The 21,929-nt window shown below is 38.8% G+C and overlaps 4 protein-coding genes across 6 annotated transcripts in view; 1 reads left to right on the forward strand and 3 right to left on the reverse strand.

Moving 5' to 3' along the window:
- LOC134813643 (alanine aminotransferase 2-like) overlaps positions 1-21,277 on the reverse strand; it is a 55,756-nt gene extending 34,479 nt beyond the window's left edge. For both annotated transcript variants that reach the window (XM_063821527.1, XM_063821525.1), the window contains exon 1: positions 21,254-21,277. The gene's annotated coding sequence lies outside the window, so the exon portion shown is untranslated. The remainder of the gene's footprint in view (positions 1-21,253) is intronic.
- LOC134812220 (protein enabled homolog) lies at positions 3,411-9,038 on the reverse strand. 2 transcript variants are annotated; one of them, XM_063819484.1, is made up of 7 exons: positions 8,879-9,038; positions 7,253-7,380; positions 6,405-6,515; positions 6,166-6,267; positions 5,718-6,029; positions 4,883-5,005; positions 3,411-4,679 (listed from the first exon to the last, which is right to left on the reverse strand). In XM_063819484.1, exons 1-7 carry the CDS (start codon positions 8,892-8,894, stop codon positions 3,822-3,824), a joined length of 1,650 nt encoding a protein of 549 aa, XP_063675554.1. In that variant the 5' UTR covers positions 8,895-9,038; the 3' UTR covers positions 3,411-3,821. The 2 variants fall into 2 exon arrangements, with proteins under 2 accessions (XP_063675554.1, XP_063675553.1); XM_063819483.1 differs by lacking the exons at positions 7,253-7,380; positions 8,879-9,038 and adding an exon at positions 6,789-7,100.
- Positions 10,495-11,235, forward strand: LOC134813216 (uncharacterized). The gene has a single exon (XM_063820904.1). The coding sequence runs from the start codon at positions 10,495-10,497 to the stop codon at positions 11,233-11,235; it is 741 nt and encodes a 246-aa protein (XP_063676974.1).
- On the reverse strand, positions 13,929-17,667 carry LOC134813406 (glutamate receptor ionotropic, kainate 4-like). Its single transcript, XM_063821147.1, has 3 exons — positions 16,961-17,667; positions 15,535-16,796; positions 13,929-15,421 (listed from the first exon to the last, which is right to left on the reverse strand). Exons 1-3 carry the CDS (start codon positions 17,659-17,661, stop codon positions 14,508-14,510), a joined length of 2,877 nt encoding a protein of 958 aa, XP_063677217.1. The 5' UTR covers positions 17,662-17,667; the 3' UTR covers positions 13,929-14,507.
- Positions 21,278-21,929: the final 652 nt, after the last annotated feature.

Below are 21,929 nucleotides of genomic sequence, written 5' to 3' on the forward strand. Positions count from 1 at the left end.
TACTGACCCCTGAGGCACACCAAATATAACAGACAGTTTTTCGGATTCTTCTCCAAGTACTGAAACATATTGCTGTCTATTAGAGAGATAACTGGCTATTAATTTATTTGCAGTCCCTCGAATTCCATAATCATTCAGTTTTTTAAGCAGTTTATCATGACAGATTGTATCAAAAGCTTTACTTAAATCAATGAAGATGCCTAGTACATGATTTTTATCTCTTAGTGATTTTTCAATGTAGTCGACAGAGAAGTTAAGTGCATGGCTTGTCGAATGATTTTTTCTGAAGCCATATTGATTTTCATATAATAATCCTTGTGACTGAAAGAAACTGTAAAGCCTGGAGAATATGATTTTCTCAAGTATTTTACCAAATATCGCTAAGGTTGAGATAGGCCTGTAATTTTCAAGAAGCTCAGCATTTTCTTTCTTATATATTGGACTTATTTTACCTACTTTTAGGTCATCTGGAAAAACTCCCTGTTGCATACATTCGTTATACAAAACCGATAGTAGTGGGCTAATTATGCCTGATACTGCCTTTACTATATGTACTGGTATATCACTAGCCTTGCCATTCTGAAGTTCCGATATGATCTTAGCCACCTCTTCAGGCGAGCAGTCATGTAGATATATATTAGCTGTATTCGATTTAGGTAAGAGGTCACAGAAACTTGGAAGCTGATTTATTTGTATCTCTCCTAGTTCTGTGTAGGCTGCATTAAGGTTAGATGCTAGGGATACAAAATACTTATTGAATTCATTCGCTATATGTATCACGTGGTGACCCCACTGTCGCTTCACTATAGTTACTGGGCGGCGCTCAGCCTGTCATTCCGCCGAATCTCTATGTTAATGAACATGATAGCCTGAGGTCCCCAGGTAACACTATAGTAGGGTAGAGTTTCAACGATACAGGGGGAGCCGCGCACTCGTGCGCGGAGGGTCATACAACGTATGACAACAAAGCACCACCAAGCGCATTGATCAAAATTAAAAACTGAACAGGGAATCGCTTAAGCTATTTACATTATAGTGTGTATTGTATTTTTCTGTTCTCGCAGAGAAATAGCATAATAGCGCCGCGCTTTTAAGTTTGTTATGGTAATATGTTTCAAAAATAAACCTTGGCATCGCCGCTTCGACGCGCCGCGCGAACTATCATTTTTGTTATCATTCGCATTTTTGCTTGGCGCAGGTTATATCTCCATTGAAACTGAAAGCACACTCCCCAAGTTGTGTGCATTGCATGGCAGTAAAATAACTTGCTCTATACAGAGCCCTTGCGCTTGCAGTAGCGCGCGCCCGCCTCACGGCGGTAAAAAGGGCTCTAGCCATCAACCCACCCAACGATTTTGGCACCACTCTGCAGTGGTGCCAAAATTACCCGCGCTTTTGTCCTCATATGCGACATGTGTAGCCTTTCAGACATTTATTGCGTAAACGAGGTGTCGTACGTCACCTCAAAATCGGGTGACAGGGGGCTGACCATGCCCGAACCTAATTGATCATTGATTGGGTCTGAGGTCACGTGATTATGAGCCATGAGATCACGTGACTATGACGTCACCAGACCTTGTCCTATGTTTCCCGCTCATTGGACCACGTGAGCTTGCATGCTTGTGAATGTAGGTGTAAGTACAGCTGTACTGTAGTTTATACCTAATAAACCCCTATACACTGTCACTATGTACTATAGAACCCTGAAAAGTGGTTACTGCATACTGGAGGGAGAAGTGCCAAGACTACCTGCGCTACATATACGCTGTTGTCAGCACTGCGCACGCGCGCACGAACCTTCCCATCAGGGTTCGTGGATAGGTGCTTTTCTTGACTTGTGAAACAAGCGCGCCCGAAGTGGCGCGAAAGCACATGATTTTCTTGACTTGTGAAACAAGCGCGCCCGAAGTGGCGCGAATGCACATGGTTAGGCGAATAATATAATTTAACTTCTTCCAAACTTCATGAATCGAGATAAAATCTTTTGTATGTATTCGAAAATAATTTATGCACAAATCACCCATAGCCTTGTAGCGTGATGCGTTACTGTGCCGCGCTGCGCACTCAATAAGGCTTATCATAGCGACTGATCCAAATAGCCATGAGTCTTTGCGTACTGCGAGCGCGCGCTACTGCAAGCGCGGCGCGAGGGCTCTGGTTAGAGCAACCCAGCTGCGTCAAGTAACAAATATGAGGAATGGCGACGTGAGACAAATTATTCCCGCACATATATTTGTACATGTATTTGAACTATCGAATATTGACATCTTTTATAAATATATAAAATAAAGAAACAACTCAGCGCGCGTTGCGTTAGTACGTAATTTGTATATTGTAGCAAAATGCGCAATTAGGGGCCTCGCCGATCAGCTGCGAGGAATTGACATCGTCAATTAAATATTTGTATCACGTCATGACACCCATCGTCGTTTCACTGTAGAGTTTTTACGATATAATACAGGGGGAGCCGCGCACTCGTGCGCGGTGGGTCATACAACGTATGACAATTAAGTATGTAGTAAGTTCGGTTATAAACTCACAAGACGAAGTGACAACAGCAAACATCTCCCATACGTTACGTAACTTAGTCTACGGCCATCAGTCGCAACTCTAACGTACCAGACAATATACAAAGCATTACTTGATGGGATTTCTAGCACGAGGTATAATAACATTAGCATCATACCGCAGGACTAGCCAAAAGTGTTGAACTTAAACATGTATGCATTACACTAGTGATGAGTACGTTTGGAAACCAGTGATAGTAATTAGTAACAAAGTTTTATTTTGTGAAGAGTAATTATTGTTTCTGCAGTACTACTACTAGACTATATAATAACAAATGGAATACAATTGCCATTCTCCCGTTTCAATACATTGAGTATGTCAATATGTTCCTACTGCAAATGAGTAGTGTGAAGTTGGGATAAAATTTAACTGTGATGTGGTTAGCTGAATGAGTACAACTCATTGCCCCATTGAACCATCTAATAGCACATTATTACTGTACATTAAAAATTTAACGACGCACCAGAGCAAGTGAGACATAGGGTACATAGCCCAACTCCCATGAGGCCCTGCAGCAGATCTCTCTTCTTGCTCATTACCGCGTGTGAGAACAGAACACTCGTTTGCACTTAGAGTTAGAGTTGTAATTATTGTAATTGTTGTGAGAAATTTGTTTTGGTTATATCCCCGTAGTTATGATGTGTTAGACTATCACTATGTTGTTAATGTTACACACATCTGAGCTGTCGACGTCCAATAATCTTACTCTTCGTGCTATAAGTTGTGTTTTCTTTTGTCTTTGCTTTAGTCATTGGTCGCAGACACTCACCTTTTAAAATAGACATTACATTTGCAAATTGGAAAATGTTAACAATATATTCAATAACAAATAACACACAATATTATACATAACAGTTATACATAACAGTTCTAACTTTTAACTCTTATAAGCTCAACGATTTATGGAATATCATATCATCAGAAAAAATGCTGATACCCTTTCAAGAAAATCACTTCTAATAATGAAAACTTTCCTCTGGTTATCATTTCTAGCTTCGATGCTTTTATTTGTGTATTTATCGATGGAATGCATTAACGCGTATCAGATAAACAGTATAAACAGGATGATAAAGGAACAGACTAGCATATCATTGTCACCTTTTGAGTCAACCTTTCGCAGCAAACATAATCCAAGGGGAGTGAACAAAGAATTCAATTATAATTTGCCAGACCAAGAAGAATATAGTATAGAATTAGAAAACTCAACCAATGAAGAACACAATGAGTCCTGACAGGGAGAAATTTCACGTTTTCTATGCCTGCATTAGTTTAACAGTTCTCCGAAGTTTAATAACCTCGGTCTCCAGCTGTTTCCTGGTATTTATTTCCTCGTCCAGGTCGTTTTGTAATAAAGTTATGAGTTTGTTTGTCTTAGTGCTAGCTGCCTCGTTTGTCTCCAAACGAGTCATCATAGCCGACATGTCCTCCATAGTTACTGAGGATTCTGTAGCTGGAGAACACTTGTTTTTCTCAAGCTCCTCAACTTGTAACTGCAGTCTACTGTTTGCAGTCTCCAGAACATCGATCCTGCTCTTCAAGCCGGCAACATCATCATCAAGAGACATGTACATATACACATCAGAACCCTCGGACACAGCCAGATCCGACACTTCTAGAGGAGACTGTTTAGAAGCAGGTAAAGTATAAAGAGGAGCAGTATTGCCCTGGTCAGCTGATCGCGCAGGTTTTACGACAGGTGGAGGTGAAAGAGGCTGTTTTACGATAGGGGGAGGTGGAAGAGGCTGTGTCACAACAGGGGGAGGTGGAAGAGGCTTCCTCTCAGCAGCTGGACTAGTGGGAGGTTTAGGGGGCTCTACTACTGGAGCTAAGGACATTCTGTTAGGGACTGGAGTTGAGGGAGTTGGGGGAGATGAGGGTGACAGAGGATCACTTATATTAGGTTTTTTGAGCTGTTTTTCGGATTCCCTCCGTCTTGACGAGGATATTTTGGTTCGTACATCAGCAGGGGATATGACAGTCTCAGGAGCGGCAGGTCTTCTAGTGCCTTCTGAACTAGCCTTCCTCAGAGGTCTAATCTCTTCCTTGTGCTCTAGAGCATAGTTGCGAAGTTCTGTTGCAGTGAGCGCTTTTGATATCGTATTTTCGTTGTTCTGAAAGATCATGTTTCAATGTAAAGCGTAAATGTAAATAGCAACGATATTAAGTATATTATGTTACCAACAGCATTGTGTCAGTGATTAAACGAATAATATGCGTCATCATGGAATTTGAGAAAAAACAGCAGTTCATGTTGCATGTACAACTACAATGGTAAACTCCTGAAAGCCGAATATCAGCGATAAATAAAACGCACGTCTTCCGAGAAGTTGTTGACGACGTTAGGATCCATATTGCGTGGCAGGGAGGCCGTTCCTCCAGTCTGAGCCTTGTGTAATGCCCCGCCTATGAAAGCTGCTCTAGCTGCTACACTTCCAGACTGAAATGTGAGCGGATCATGGGGTGAATTTAAACAATTCAGACGAGAAATTCGGTAAATTTATTTTAATAGTTATGAGTACTGAATTGTGAATAAAACTTGTGTCATATTCATAATTGTTGTAAATAAGGTAAATGCTGATTGTTTTGATTGGGATTTGGTCGTTTGATCAAAATGTTTGTTATTAGATTTTCATTGCTTACTGAAGTAAATAATTGGTTTTGCAGAAAATTATAAATTAACGGTAAGACATGGTTATCGAGCGTTAAGTATCTTGAGAAACGATTATACGTAAGCGAGTTTATAAAAATACAGTGTTATGTAATGTTCCGAGCGTGCTAAATCACTCTACAGTTGATCTTCGAGATTTTTCTAAAAGGGCCCCTGAAAGCTGAAATTTACCTAATTCGATGTATTTCCCCTATACTACTCCTAGCGAGATATCGGCGAAACGCTGTCTCGATCACGTGATATGACCATTTAATGAAGTTGGTCTAATTTCTTGTTAGGGTTAGGGTTCAGCATATCAATATGTTTTAATTATGGATTGGATTTAGGGTTAAGGTTAGGGTTGGGATCAGATTAGAGTGTTAGGGTTTCGAATGGTCGTTCAGGGCCAGATAGAGAACGGGTTGAAAAAGTCACGTGACAGTCGAGTTAGAGTGATTAATCATCATCCGTAATGTTCTTGTGAGTCACATAATTGACTTACACGATCAGTATTTTCTGAAAGTGGTCTAGAAGTTGGTCTAGAAGTTGGTGCAGAACTAGGTGGTGCAGAACTAGGAGGTGCAGAACTAGGAGGTGCAGAACTAGGAGGTGCACTGTTAGGTGGTTTGCTACTGGGAGGTCTAGAGCCGGCTGTTCCAGAAGGAAGATCAGGAGGTGGTCCAGTGGGCTTCCCTGTTGGTGGACCCGGTAAACCAGCTGGTGGTCCAGCAGGAGATTTAGTCGGAGGAGCTTTAATAGGCCCATTGGATACCCCAGGAGGCAGTCCACTGTTTCTTCTTGGAATAGGTTTTTCCTAAAAGTAATACTGTGATGGTAACAGTCCTATAGAATAGAGAAACATCATAAACACCACCATACTTTGACAATAAAAACCAGGCATCCAATTACATAATAATAGCTTTTTGAAAGCGAAACAGAATGTTTTGTACCTGTTCTGGCTCCTCTTCCTCCTCAAAGAACCTCACAAAATTGTTCGGAAATACTCCTTTCTTTCCACCTTTTTCTCCTAGAGCCCATCCGTCGTAGATCGTCTACAAAAACGGTTATTTAAACATACTAGATTGAAAGAAAAATCAAAGCTTATCAGCCAAAAACGTTGTTAAAATGATCTTTAACGATCGGTAGCAACGGTGGACCAGAAAATTTCCCCTCGAAGGAAATTACCTACCTTGTTGAGAACAAGGAAAATTTCCCCCTCTACAAAGTTTAGTTCATCTTCTTGCTCCGCTTCATAGTCAAATTCAGCCTCGGCTTTGATTATCAATTTTGGCTTCCGTGCCTGAGGGGGAAAGATAATGATAACCAGCAATAATAATCTGCAGAATACAATCAAAACTTTACTTTGACGAATTATAGCTAGTATAGTTTTTTCTCCAAAACATATCTATAATCAAGCCTATAATTTATGTTAATTAAATCGATGAAGTTTTCGTATAACTACTGATGTACATTGAACTCTATATTTTACTCTAAATAACAATGCACAGTTATGTGACTGTGTAAACTATATGAGGGCGAAACGTTTTTCAAAAATTAAAGAAATAGCACGAACACATTCATAAGAGTAAGGAGAATCAGGAGTGGGAGAAGGAGGAGGAGGTTCTTCAGAATCTAGAGGGGGTGGCGGAGGGGCGAATGCAGGGGGCGGGGGCAGGCCAAGCAAGCGTGCAGTTTTAGACGATCTATTGGAGATTCTCCGATCTATTGGAGTCTCTCCATCGGGGAGAGTCTGGATAGGGGTTAGGCTGTAGTAAGATTCCATCGGTCAAACTAAGCAGCAGGAAAATATGTCGGGAAACGATTACTCAACAAGGATGTGTGTACAACAAAAGAAGAACATTGCTACTCCTCATAGCTGTGCATTGTTTTATTTGAAGACGTTGGGCGCTGGAAGGAGAAGTTTTGGCTACTCAACTTCAAATATTCAGTAAGCGTAATCCGAGAAGCTTTCCAAACGTACAGTATGGAAGCAGTTTTATACACTTCTCTATAGGTATTTAGTTCAATGTTCCGTACCTTGGAAGGGGGTTTAGGGGCTGGTTCAGGTTTGGATGCAGGTTTGCTGGGCAGTGGCTTCCCCTCTCTAGGAGGTCCTACTTTTTTGAGACGCACTCCGCCACCCGCAAATATATTCTTCAGTTCATCTGCGAGAAGTCATGTTATAACTATTAGGTACCTACTCAATATTACTAGATGGTATATAGTTAGAGAATTATCAATAATGGAAATAGAAATGGCAATAATGTAAGTGTACTGTTACAAGTGATGGGAGAGTGTAGTGGGGGGGGGGGGGGGGTCATACAAAATATAGGTAGCTGGTAGCATAGGGAACTTAAGGGGGCATACACCAAACCTGTCCAGACCAAATGACCTCATAGGCAGTTCAGTGACCTTCTAGCGCACCGTTTCCACACCAAAAAAATTATTTTGAGAATATCTACCTTACAAGACATATTTATGGCGGCCTAATTTGCGACGACCGAAATTTTGGCGGTCCGAAAATATGGCGAAATTGAACAAAAACCGTCAAATTTCGGACGTCACAGAAAATAAGGGTATTTTTCATCATTTTTTGTGACAGTAAGTAGTAAGGAAATTTCTGAAATTCGGTAAAATCTTGTAGGTTTACAACCTACCAGGACGAGTTGGACTCGTCGACGGTCCAATATATGGAACAGATATTTTACGAGTATCACCCGTTAAGTAAAATCATGTTCAAACTTAGTCTGTATTAAGACTGTAAGACTTTCATGTTAGCACATACATGTATTTTAATGCAAATCAAACTGTATTGCTTGACATTCAATTCGTCATTGGTGTGGTGATAATATTTGTCCCAAGATGCCAGAATTTATTTATTTATTTTACTTGATATTACTTTTTAGAAACAATATAAAGCAGTGAAGGCACAGTCATTGAAATAAGCTAAAAGATAATGCGACGGATTCTATTACGACGACCGAAATTTTGGCGGTCCGAAAATATGGCGAAATTTTCGGAAAACCGCCACATTTCGTACGTTATAAATATGTCTTGTAAGGTATTATCTATTTTTGTAATCGACCATTTCCTGGTTAAGAGTGCAATTTTCGGACAAAATAATTTTTTGGTCGAGACGCTATAAGTTAATCATTTCTTGCGGTATCGGGTTGAAATTTTGCTCGCCGTTTATTCACATCTATTTCAAGGTGTGTGTAAAATCTTGATATCGTATCTATAAAGGCTGGTGTGTTATAAATTTTTAAAGTCAAAAAGCTTAAATTGTCCTTTTCAGGCTTATTTTAACCAATAAGTCAGTCAGGGAAGATCGGATTGATTTGGTGTATGCCCCCTTAAGTTCCCAATGCTACCAGCTACCTATATTTTGTATGACCCCCAGTCTCCCATCACTTGTAACAGTACACTTACATTATTGCCATTTCTATTTCCATTATTGATAATTCTCTAACTATAGGTCTGAACTGCCTATGAGGTCATTTGGTCGGGACGGCACAAACCACTGTTTTGGTGTATGCCCCCTTAAGGGAAGGGGTACAAGAAAAAATATGATAATCAAGTCGAGCGTAAACAACAAACATTCCATAAATTGAATTGTAATCACAGAAACATAATTATTTCAATTATAATTCGGTATCAACTAACCGGATGGATTTGCCATTTATCATCTAGCTATGAATCATGAAAACTGCATTCCTATCAATGAAGTGATTACAAAGTGCCGTTGATTGCTGCTGTCCCAATTGATAGAATATAGATACACAACGCACAAAACAGTTCAAAGAGTGTCAAACATTTGAGCTATACTTCCTTACCAACACTATACACGGTCGTGTTTGTTGTTGTTTACATAAAATGACTACTACAAGACTCGTCCTTATACATTAACAAGTTAAATTGGTTTACAGTTTCCTGAAACAGACCTGGCATATTATGGTAAGTGCCTACTTCCCCGCTTAGCTTTGCTGTTACTTTAACAGTCACGCCCCATGCCTTAACACAGATTCTGTAATAACTTAATAAGGTAACACACTAATACAGCGGAGGATATTACTGATTTATTTATGAGCAGACAAATGTTAATTTGAGCAAAACAATAGTATACTTGTTCAAAGCGAAGCCTAATTTTCTACTCATCATCTATTTGCACATTCTCTTTATTTTACTATTATCTTACTACACATCATTTCTATCACTAGCCTTATAAGGTCTCATGAGACATTTATCTAATGTATTCTAAATAAACTATTTTACTATAATATAATAATTTCATGTGAGTATCTTAGCCATTTATTCGTGTGTTCTTGAATAAATTCTGCATAAATTTATTGATTTACATTATCTCATTATACTTTTGTGCGATTAGGTAACTGCTGAAATAGTTCTCGTAGTTTTGTGCCGATCATATTTTACAGGTGGCCGGTGGGAAAATATTTTTGAACCCTTATCGCTTAGTTGTACTCTGATGAAATTTGAAAAGTATTCGATTTTTAAAAATCGTACAAGATTAAGCACGATTAAGCACACAAAAGCCTTTCTACATAACGTAATGTCTGAATCAACTCAAAAAGGTAAACTGTACAAAGAAATTGTAAATCATAGGTTCAAATTGTTCATTGTCTGTTATATATATATATTAAGTCCTGCCCAAACTCCATTCCTTTTAATTATCCCAAATTAAAAGCCCAGCTCACACAGTATTAAAAGTTCACAATAAATAAACGGGGGGTCCACAAATAATGCACACATTTCTAAAAGCTGACGAACACGTCATGAGAGTTCCAAATCTGAGTAGGTACTATGACACTCTTGCTCTATGCATTGTAGTTGTACTCTGAATTGAAATAGCTTGTGGTTAAACTTGCCCTTATCACCTCGCATAAGTCAGAGGGGTAGAATTCTGCTAAATATGAATACTGTCTGATCTATTTCTACTTTCTACTGAAACCAATGGTGGTTTTTTCTCTCGGCTCCCATTTATTGCAACCCCTGGGAAAAAAGATAAATGATACGCATCACAAGAATAGACTTTAAGCAATTTTCGTGCACTTATCGACCAACAATTACAAAATCTTTCTGGCGTAATGTTCGGCTGTCGATACATGTCATCTGTCTGTAAAGGTCGTGAGGACTTTTTCAACTATCAATCTAGAGTCGCAATCAGAGACATAGAAATCAGGACCATTCTCTAATCATAAAATACCTCGTACTAGTCTCAGTTGCACTGAAAACACTAAATCGTATTGTTCGTGTTCTTGGTGATGACTGATTTGAGAGTTATAGGAGCAGGTCTGGGCCGAACAGGGACGACGTCTCTGAAAGCAGCACTAGAACTGTTAGGACTGGGTCCTGTTCACCACATGAACGTGGCCATGAAGCAGCCCCGGGAGGTGGTGAGGTTGTGGAGGAGAGTTGCAGATGGGGAAGAAGAGGCTCTGAAGACTATCTTCCAGGGGTATCAGAGCACTCTGGACTATCCGGGATGCACTCACTTCGCTACCTTCATGCGCTGGAACCATCAAGCTAAAGTTATCTTGACAGTGAGAGAATCACCGGAAGAGTGGGCTCTTTCTGCTGGTACAACTATCTTCTCCCTATCCTGGTCCAAGAAACTTATCATGAAACTGCTCTTCTGTTTCCCTCTCACTAAACTATACTACCTGCAATTCATCCAACAAGTCTCCTTCTCTGCCCACAATATGAACCCAATGGACGAGGGCTGTGATTTGTCAGCCCTCTACACAGACTGGAATAATCACGTGATAAAGACAGTTCCAGCGAATAAGCTGCTAGTTTACAGAGTGGATGAGGGGTGGGGGCCACTTTGTACATTCCTTGAGGTGCCAGTGCCGGATACAAAGTTCCCTCATTTAAATAACAACAGGGAGTTTAGGAAAGGCAGCTTCTTCGAGCAGACAGGGAGATTGGTCATACTGGCAGTGATTGTGATGGTGATGGTTGTGGTTGCTCTTGGTTTGACTTTTGGACTTCACAAACGATGATTTATATTTCTTGCCACAAAAGACTAAATGCGGTATACAAGATACCGTTTATTCGAGGACCAAATTTTTCATGATTTACCTTTCTCGATAGAATTTTCAGTAGAACATTTCGTTTTCTTTCTAATCGATTCAAAGAAGACTCATGTTTTATTTTGGTAATTTAGTACAAAATTGAGATAAAGATATAATATCAATCAAATAAAAAATACGACCTAAAATCATTTCATACCCCCATGATATTCCATAAGTGTGATGAAATTAATAACACATTAACAAAATGGCACATTCTCGTGAGTTTTAGATCAAAAGATGAAGGCCAATATTTATCTTGTAGAGAGCTCGCTGAGGAACCTGCTGACTCATTGCTTTAATATTCACCAGATATTGTTCTTGGAACCAAGAAGTTGAGAGATGAGTTACCGTTCACCAAACCTTGACTGCGGCTTTGTTAACAAGGTTTGACCGGTAGACGGTCCGCAGTAGTCCCATTACCTTAGTATTGCTGTACAACTACTACAGGAGGATTGATTTGATTAGAATTGGAGATGAGGAGTTGATGATGGTGATGGTTGTGGTTGCTCTTTGCTTGACTTTCGGACACAAACGATGATTTATATTTCTTGCCACAAAAGACTAGATGCGGTACAAGCTACCGTTTATTCGAGAACCAAAGTTTTCCATATTTCATGATTTATCTTTCTCGATAGAATTTTCAGTAGAACATTTTGTTTTCTTTCTAATCGATTCCAAGAAGACTCATGTTTTATTTTGGTAATCTATAAATTATTTGCTAGATGTTATCTGTGGTGATAGCATTCAGTACAAAATTGAGATAAAGATATGATATAGAGATAAGAGAAATCAAAAATTCGACCTAAAATCATTTCATTCCCCCATGATATTCCAAAAGTGTGATGAAATTAATAACACATTTTTAAAAATGGCACATTCTCGTGAGTTTAAGAAAAGTGCAAGGAACGAATTAGTTGTTTATCTTGTAGAGAGCTCGCTGAGAAACCTGTTGACTCATTGGTTTAGACCTCACTAGATATTGATCTTGGAACCACGAAGTTGAGAGATGAGTTAGCAAAGCTGCTGGACTTTCCCACTCCTCAACCAACCAGAAAATATTGCCAGACTCATAATCCGAGTTAACCCTAAAACGAAGTACTCCGGGCTCTTTCAGGGTCTCTTCCAAGTGTTCCTTCATCAAAACTTTGTACTCTCCCACTTTGTCAGGTTTAATATAGCACTTGACGGTGAGTCCTACAGGTCCGGTGTAGTCAGTTGATTTTAACCATCCGGGTACGTCTAGTATGTTGTTCATCCTGTATCACGCACTAGCAAATAATGAAGTACCAAATTGTGAAGTGAAATGTATCTGACACGAAACAACTGAGAGTGAAATTGGAGTCGCAGCCTTTATAATCCTCTTAAAACACATATTGGATTACCAATTCAAGTGGAGGATTGATTTGATTAGAATTGGAGATGAGGAGTTGATGAGTGTGGTTGCCATCTGTTCCATTAAATCTTGCACCCAGTCATCTAACAGCAAAAAGAACCGCAGAATGGTCATCAAATCCTCAAATCAGCAGTTTTATTTGCTGCTTATAGATTTCTATTTTGCAGACTGCATACATTTGGGCATTCAGTAACCGACCGAAAATTTTAATCGGCCAATACAGCTGCACATTTTTAAAGGTTCATGAAGTCCTTAAGGTCGGTACTCTGTACAGTGTACAGTCGCCCACCCTGCCAACCACATCCCACAGACACATCTCCCGTACACGTTAATTTTACACGCAACCGGCAACATGACTATAAATATAATTAGGTTAACAGTTAACAGTTAACTACTCTAAATATAAACATCAATCATAATGAAAAGCTTAATTACAGTTACTCAGTACTTGTTAATTGTACAGTACAGGTTAACAGTACTTGTTAATTGTTAATGTTATCTAGAATTATATACATTAACAAAAGACAAGGAAGACAGTCAGACAGCTCCAATACAACAACATGCTTCTCTGCTTTACTGATTCAGAGTAAATAATTTGTTAAACCGTTCGTCTGTATCCCGAATCCGCAGCGGCTATATTTACAAAAAACAGCACTAATTTGCTGGCCACGAGAACAGCGCACCACCCGGACGGATCAACAAAAATTTGTTGTAATCACAGAAATTGCTTGAAAAGCTGTGCTAGACACAGCTTGAGTGCCGCGACGTGATCGACTTCCAAATAGAATATTCGAAGAAGCGCTTACTGCTCGTATCGTACAATTTGGAAATAGACTGCTGTTGAAGTCGCAGAGGACGATGTTTTGTACAGCAGCTAAAACACATCCCGTACATCTTGCACGTGCAATGTGCATGTTGCACGTGTCACCCCACGAGACACCCCACGTGACACCCCACGTGAATGAGCCTGTGGGGGATCCTTCGGAGTGCAGTCAAAAAATTACATGAACATACGTGCAATTCGAGGTTCGGCTAGTGGAAGGTGTCCATTTCAACGTGACTTCTTGAGATATTCTTGCTGGGATGATTTCAAATCGTCGCAGCAATTTTAGATTGAAGCTCCCGAAGCTCTCCTGGAATTTCAACTTACTGCCATCCTTCCGGATAAAGTGAGTATAATTGTCCGCTTGTTTTAATTTTGTGATTATTCCAAGAAAACGCGTATGTTAAGATTTTTTTAGTCTACTGTTAGTAATAGTATCAATCAAAGTGTCAACTTTAATTTGTAATAATTTACTCGTTAGTAAGTCATTTGTTGAAGTTGTATGTCACTATAAAGGGTCCATAAGAAAACAGTAATTATTTAACTAATATGTAACTATAGCTTCCGTCATGCCCCTAATATGCAACATTTTAAAATAACAGAATCCATAGATTTTTAAAAATTGTTGACGATTAGATTGATAATCGACATTTGTGAATTTGAAAATAAAATGAATGAACAACCTGAGATTGAAAATAAAACCCACCAGGTTTGCTTCCAACCCTCGACATGTGTCCTGCTTCGATTCCAGTTCAGGTAAGGTGTATTGTAAAGTTTTGAATCATATTTAACAGACTAACGTATTAAGTTTACGAATCTATTGTAGCTACGATTGTATTAGTACAATATACCTTCTTCGTTCTTTGGGATAGCGTGTTTAATCGAGGAACAGTTTACATAAACCGTAGGTAACAGTTTTCTTATACCCAGTTGATGATTCGAACTCTTAGATTTTACCTGATATAGCCAGCCGTTCATTTAAAGTTAACAAAATGTCCCTCTGCTCCGCTCTCTTAGAATGAAATTACCACGTTCCGTCAGCGGTCGATTTAGAAGACTTGAACTTCGTGACGAAGACTGAGTACTGGTTCTGCGGGAAGCAGCGCGGTTGTCATTGCCGCCAAACCATTCCTCACACACCTCACGCTTTTTAAGAGAGAGTCTTGTTTGCAAGCACTGATAAAAAGTTGTATCACTTTCTATGCTATCCGAGTATGAGACGACAAGGAATTCAACACAGCTCGTACACAATGCCCACAGAACACCAAATAGCAGGATGAGGAAAAGTCCGATTAGGACCTTGAGAGAGAACTTCTCGTCGCTTCCAATATTTGGAGTGCTGGCTTCACAGTCTAAGTCTCCAGTGCCGTACCATTTCTTGAACCCCAGATTGAAGAATCCTTCCTCTCTGTAGGATATGAACCTTTTGTTTATCATCTCTAGGTACGGCGTATTCAACGGCATTCCAAGAGCGAACTGGGTGTTAAATTTCGATGTATCGGCGATAATTTTCTTGCAGTCATTCCGAAATATGTACCCTATGGCACTTCCCGTATCGATAAATACAAATTTTTCTTCCTTCACCTTTCTTACAACCTCATCCCAAGAATAAATTTTTTGAGCACTTTTAGATATGTCCTTAATTATTGCATCATTACCATTCTCAATCTGACTTTCCACATAGTCATAAGCAGCACCGGTTCCCCAACTGTAATAGTCCTGGGAAAGTAAATCCTGAAAAGAAGTTACTGAAAGCCCCGACGTTTCCGTCGTCAGGTTAGTGGTAAGGTTGGCCGTGTACATGGCAGTTAGAATCATCATGAACAGCCACCAGGTGAATAGGAGAAGTCTTCCGGAAGGAGAAGTTGGGAGTACATCTGTACCTTGCAGTACAAACCCTGGAAAAAAAGGTTTATGATCATGGGCGTTCATATTGATTATCATTAACTTAATTATATAACTAGAAGATTTATTAAGCATTATTTAAATCCATATATATATTCAACCTTACCTGTGCCGATGAGCCAAGTTGAATTGTAGAAAGACAGATCATTCATATCATCGTCTTCTTCAACCTTATCAAGCAGGCATTCAAACTTCTTTGTGTCAACAAATCTACACTTCTTTACCTTTTTAACCCTTCTTCTTGAGGCACATTTTTTGCAAGGACAGTGTTGCATCGCATTGATTTTTTCGCCAAAACTTCCAAAAGGAGAAAATTTGCTGAAGAAATTTGTAAGAGTGGCAACAGCGACGACGAGTATGATAAGGGCACCCCATACTGACATCTCAAAAGGCTCTAGAAAGAACCACAAATTTGAAGACGGTTCTGCACTCCCAACTGCAGGGTACATGACCATCGATGCAGAATCTTCATAGAATGGAGATGAGAAATCAATGTATTTTGCTCGGTCACTTGTTACTGCTAAAGCTAACGAGAGATCTATACTTCGATTAACGATCTCCCCTACTATTGATCCTCCCCATGAATTTGTCTCACGGTCGAAGATGCCAAAAGTTCTGTCAGGTGGCACCACGTATTCGTAGGTAAAGTTCAGATCTTCAGCAAGTCTCGCTACAATATCGGGAGTCCAGCCTATCCAGCAACTTGGATAAGAGGGATCGTTCTGACAATCGGAACTGTTTACAAAATGAGAAGTGGGTGGCGACTCTAAAACACCAACCCTTAGGTGGTACCCATTTAGATTGCTCCCGATTCCAGATGGTGCTTTAACGACATTTCCCATGAAAGAGAGATCTTTTCTGCTCCTCCAAGAAACAATTTCACCACTTGAATCAACAAGTCCAGTATCGTATTTCCAAAACCCAACTCGTTCAAATCCATTGGCTTTAAAATTCATGATTTCGTATGTCTGAAAATAGTTGACATCAGCAATACTGCTCATATCGGAGAACAAGGCTGGACCTGCAGCCCAGGTGTCCGATTTACCACACTTAACATCCTTTAAAGTTTCTCTTTCGATACTTCCTAGTCGAACGAGGGAGGTATGAAGAATTTGCAGTCCTTCCGAAACTTTTATGGGGGACATGGTGAAATCAGATGATGATCCTCCTTTCTGTAGTATATAGGCATCCTTTAGAACGTTGTAAACGAAACTATCTTCACCATAATGGGGTGCGGTTCCAAATATTCCTTGATAATATGACAGATATGATTTGTCTCCGTATGCGATGGTATCTGGTCTTGTTGTGATCCCATCTAGTGTGATCCATATGTAATCTTTATCCATCAATCCCATTTCTTTTGCTTCACTGCAGGTTCGAATTTTGGTTATATTTAGGGGTATTTGGTATTGAAATCATCGGAAATTTGGCCTGAATCATGATGGCCAAAAGTCATTTATGGTCAGACTGTTTCAATTTGAATCTGTTATCTTTAAGTGTTTATAATCGATCAAAAAATAACTAGTTTTTACCTGAAAATCTGTTTGGCGAACCGTCCATGACAGCTTAGCACAATAACCCTGACAAGAGAATCTTTAATCACTTCTAGTTCTTTTGAGAAAATCTTTACCGTCGAGGGTTGTGACAAATCTTTTTTCATATCAAAATGTTGAATGTCCTTGAGGTTAAAGTTTATATCTTGCGATGCTAGATATTGTAATCGAACAGTGCTTCTAATCCCATAAATACCAGTGGAAGCGAGAATGGAAAATTCAAACCAGTAGAACTCTTTCAACAAGGCGAATACAGCTTCACTTTGGTGAATATCAGATGGTGAGAGTCGCAGCTCCAGATTGTTAACATCTGGACTTTCTATGAAGGGATTTGTAGCCACTGCAGCAATAAAAGGTATCTGATACTGACGAATAAGATTAGACTGTACAGCAGTTGAGGTTGAGTCGGAAGCTGAGATAATAGCAACCACGTTGTTGTCAATGAGCGAGCAAACTCCACTCATCAGACTAAAATAAGTTCTGCCGTAATGCTGGATTTCGATCTGCAACGTCACGTTTGATTCGGGCATGTTCGAGATCGTAAAGTCCGCAAGACGTTTGATCGCATTTGATTCCATTTCCTCGTCCGAGTTTAGAAGGAGGCCTACTTTATAGGGGTTTCCATCTACTTCAGTCGCGTACTGTGCAATTGTGAGGACAAGAAAATACCTCAACAGCATATTCAAGGTCCTAGAGATTAGAGAATATAAAATGATTTATTTGATATCTAATCTGAAAACAAATGCAATATATAACTTATATTATAAGTGTGATGGGTGCAGATTTCGGAATCGCACTATTTTTCCCGCACCAAAATGTACCTAAAAGTTCATTATTAATGCACATTATGGCAAGTAATACTATTACTATCGATGATTGAAAAAAAAAAAGGATGAATCTTTGCAAATGAATACTATAGTTATACTCCTTAGGCTGGATCACAGTCCTCCAACAGATTGAAATTGGATTACGTTGAGATAATATAATTTGAAGTACGTCGAGATAATATAATTTATAGGCATTTTAGCTTAGACACGTACACTACACATATACTGTCGGAGTCAAATATTGTAAAATTATATTCATGCGCCCTCAATTATGCTCATCGCCAGTTCAACTAACCTCAGTCATCCTACCCATATAATTGTAAAAACTTCAATGGGGGTTCTTCTCGAATTTTAAGTATTGAATTATCAGGAAACCCGGTGTAAGATATTAACCTTGTAATTTATTTGATGTGTTACTGTTAATGTTAAAACTCTGTAAAACTAGCCTCCAGCTCGCCATTTTTTAGATTCAAGCAAATCGAGGATGTTCAAAGGGTGCAAGATATTCAGCTCGACAAAATACCGGTGGAAATCATTTTGTAAGCCCTAAAATGACTCGTCCAGATCAAGTCTTAACCTTAAATTGGACATAACTCACTAGCTGAAGTAACTCTGATACGTCAGATTAGAACCTGTAAGACTGGCTTCCAGCTCGCCATTTTTGAGATTCAAGCAAATCGATCCAGTCTTAACTTTATATTTGATATAAAGTTAAAATAAAGAATCGTGTATTGTGTAATGCTACGTTATCACTCAATCAGTAATACTAATCAATAACTATACACAGGGTTGTAGGTACTTATTGTAATGAAAATGAAATGATGGCGTCTGGATTTGAGACCAGCTCGCAGTACATTAGTATTACTATATATAGTATACATCAATCATTACATCAATGCTCTCTGATTACCATCAGGCTAGTATATACTTATAGTACCTGGCTAGCATATAAGCATACAATACGATATGATACTATGCTGTTGAATAATCCAACCTGAAAGTGCCTATTAACATTATATATTGTTTATGATTAATAAGGGCTGCAAATTTTAAGCAGGTGCGGGGTTTAGTCCGAGACGAAAGGGAAACTCGTTAGCTTTTTTTTTGTACCAGCTCGCAGCTTTTTTGTACTAAATGCGATACCGGCGTTTTCGGCCACACCCTTTTTCAGGGTTTCGCGGTCACTCGAATTTTTCGGAAATGTGGCTGAAAAACGGATTTTTGCCGAGCGAAAAATGACAATATTCACAAATGGGCTATTGGACTGTTAACTAGAAACTTAGAAAGGTCTTTAAGACTCATGAGCAACATAGCATTTGTCACAAGATGTAAGATGACTCACTTTGTGTCCAAAAACACCTACAAAAATTGGAGAATGATCTACTTTATTGGGCATCTCTCTATAATACCGCAGTGGTTTGGTTCCCATTTCAGAATGACTCCATATTCTTTTTGCGGTATTACTATTATGGTAAATGAGCTAAATTAAACTGCGGCCAACAGATCTCAATCCAGGGATTACAGACCAATATTGGTCGAGGCAGCGAAGTCAATTATAATTATAAAGTGGGGTACTGGTCACTGGTCAGTGGTCAAGCAACAATCTGGCCCGGATCCGCAGTGCCGAATTATTTTAGGTCCGGTATTTTTAGTACATGTCATAGTTTCATGGAATGAATAAATTAAAAGTTGAATTTTAGTCATTACATTTTGGCTCAGACAAACGATTTACTCAATACGAAGAGCGAAAATATATTAGTTACTAAAGCAATTCGAACAGCTGTAGAGCCGCTAAAATAACAAGCACCCCAACTTGAGTGTGACTTTAATCCAAAACACTAACTGCTGACCTCTTTGCTTCCCTGAGCACTAGGTTACCCCTCATGAAGCATCCAATACATTCCCAACTGTACCTACACTAGATAGAGGTACACTGATCACAAGTGTTAAGTGTACACTGTACAAACTGCTTGGAGGTATTGTTTTCATAAATGCATTATTAATAGAATAATACTTTAATGAGAGGTGTAACCACATGATATAATATGGGTAATCAATAATCATACTGTATAATATCGACATACACTGTATTATATATATCGACACCCCTATATCGCCATTCGATTGTATTTTTGACAGGGGAAATTTTGAAATAATAGCACAATATCGATACTATCTTGTGCACCTAGTTCTATACACTTTTATGCAAATTTGGCTGGTATTCCAACGAAATTAACTTGCCTTAAAAAATGTAAAAGAAAATTGTTGTCATTTTTTGGACCAAAACATCTCTGCGCTATATACGTAGTACTAGTAACAACAATCAGTTCCCTGGAAACCTTAGAACTATAACCGAAAAAAAAACTACCTAGAAAAACCTTAGAATTACCTCATGTTTTGACGAATGGACATAGGTATTCAATCATAATACGACACAATACATACATATATGGCGGGGCATGGCCCTTATCGGCTCCTAATGCAGTAAATAAAATGCTTGTCAGGTAATATTTGAGAGGCTACAACTACTGCGGATTGGGAATTGGGATCATAGGCCCGGTATTGAGAAGTTTTAACTTTAAGTATCATGAAAATGTGTAGTTAGCTTAATCGCTCATTTTAAGCTCAAAGAAGGCAAGAAACTAGACTTAGGAAAGCAATAAACGACTGGAATTTGACGAAAAGACTGTACTGTAATTACTCCAGAAACTCAGTTGAGTGGTTTACAATTTTGCCACAAAGGGCCAACAATTTGAAGCAATTGGAGTTCATTGTGATTGTGGTTAAATTTAACAATAGCATGGTATTAGCACGAGGTTACAATGCTTGCTTGCTAGTCTATTGATCGCTTCCGGCTTCTCTCACGGAGGATAAGCTTGGAAAGAGCACCACGTACACTTACACTCATACAGGGATTGGCGTGCTGCCAGGTACATACCCATATTCAATCACAATATGAATACATATTGTGACATATTCAGGTTATTTAGAACTGGTGTAAAGCAGGTTTTTTGAGAGGCTATAAGTACTGTGTCTTTGGAACTAGAGTCAGAAGCTTGGTAGAAAGGTTTTTTGTACGAAGAAAATGTCTGGTAAGCTTAATCATAATGGCTCATTTTAAGCTCAAAGAAGACTTAGGAAAGCAATAAACAACTAGCATTTTATGTAATTACCCCGGTAATTCTAAGAAGTGGTTTACGATTAATATTTCAGATAGTAATCCCTGAACCTCAAAAATCTGCTAAGATTTATTGAACTCTAACCACAAGTTAGGCATAGAAATGTCAGTAATTTTCAAACGATTTCAATCATTTTGAGCCAATAAACAATTTTTTGTATTCTGGGTAAAATTATCTTTATCCCGGTTGTTGCGACAAGTAAAAATGCTCTCATTAGGGAAAGGAGATTACTCGACGTTTCAATGTAACTACATCGTATTCATGATCTCAAATTATTTGTTATATAGTAGTACTATTTTCAATATACTAGTAGTATAGTTTTAATACTTTCAACACTACTATATAACAAATAATTTGAGATCATGAATACGATGTAGTTACATTGAAACGTCGAGTAATCTCCTTTCCCTAATGAGAGCATTTTTACTTGTCGCAACAACCGGGATAAAGATAATTTTACCCAGAATACATTACAACAATGCGACTCATAAATAATACTCCAATCCGGATTTTACACAAACAATTTTTTGATTAAAGCTAATTATATAATATAGCTATTCAATTATTTGATTATCTGACATGCAAATTTTCTAAGACAACATTTTTTCTAATTGATAAGTCAATGCCTTCTAGTTCTATAAGTTCACTAAGATCTGGTCTCAGCAGAATATATCCGTTACCAGAAAGATAGCAGTATACGACGCCCAAATTGTATCAATCATCATGTATAGTTGCAGTAGTTGGTGTCCTACTGCAAAGTCACTAGAAAAACTAGACATTGGCCATAGAAAACACCTTAGAACATTATTGAACATTTATTGGCCTCATGGAACAATATCCAAACTTATACCTAAGATGTAACTCAGTAAAGCTATCAGATCGTGTCCCTAAAGCAAGGTGGAAGCTCCTAGGTCATATCTTGCGTAGTGCTGATGACTCCCC

Source organism: Bolinopsis microptera, chromosome 3 (genome assembly GCF_026151205.1).
Source record: "Bolinopsis microptera isolate Bmic1 chromosome 3, MBARI_Bmic_1.0, whole genome shotgun sequence".
NCBI classification, from domain to species: domain Eukaryota; kingdom Metazoa; phylum Ctenophora; class Tentaculata; order Lobata; family Bolinopsidae; genus Bolinopsis; species Bolinopsis microptera.

What these genes read in the sequence shown, in the direction of transcription:
- LOC134813406 (XM_063821147.1), bottom strand. Translation starts at nt 17,661, where the DNA reads ATGCTGTTGAGGTATTTTCTTGTCCTCACAATTGCACAGTACGCGACT. An exon ending in TTCGCCAAACAGATTTTCAG is followed by an intron (nt 16,797 to 16,960) that starts GTAAAAACTAGT and finishes TCGAACCTGCAG; the next exon opens with TGAAGCAAAAGAAATGGGAT. An exon ending in AACTTGGCTCATCGGCACAG is followed by an intron (nt 15,422 to 15,534) that starts GTAAGGTTGAAT and finishes CTTTTTTTCCAG; the next exon opens with GGTTTGTACTGCAAGGTACA.
- LOC134813216 (XM_063820904.1), top strand. Translation starts at nt 10,495, where the DNA reads ATGACTGATTTGAGAGTTATAGGAGCAGGTCTGGGCCGAACAGGGACG.
- LOC134812220 (XM_063819483.1), bottom strand. Translation starts at nt 6,998, where the DNA reads ATGGAATCTTACTACAGCCTAACCCCTATCCAGACTCTCCCCGATGGA. An exon ending in CTCCTTACTCTTATGAATGT is followed by an intron (nt 6,516 to 6,788) that starts GTTCGTGCTATT and finishes TTTCCCCCTCAG; the next exon opens with GCACGGAAGCCAAAATTGAT. An exon ending in AGGAAGAGGAGCCAGAACAG is followed by an intron (nt 6,030 to 6,165) that starts GTACAAAACATT and finishes TATTACTTTTAG; the next exon opens with GAAAAACCTATTCCAAGAAG.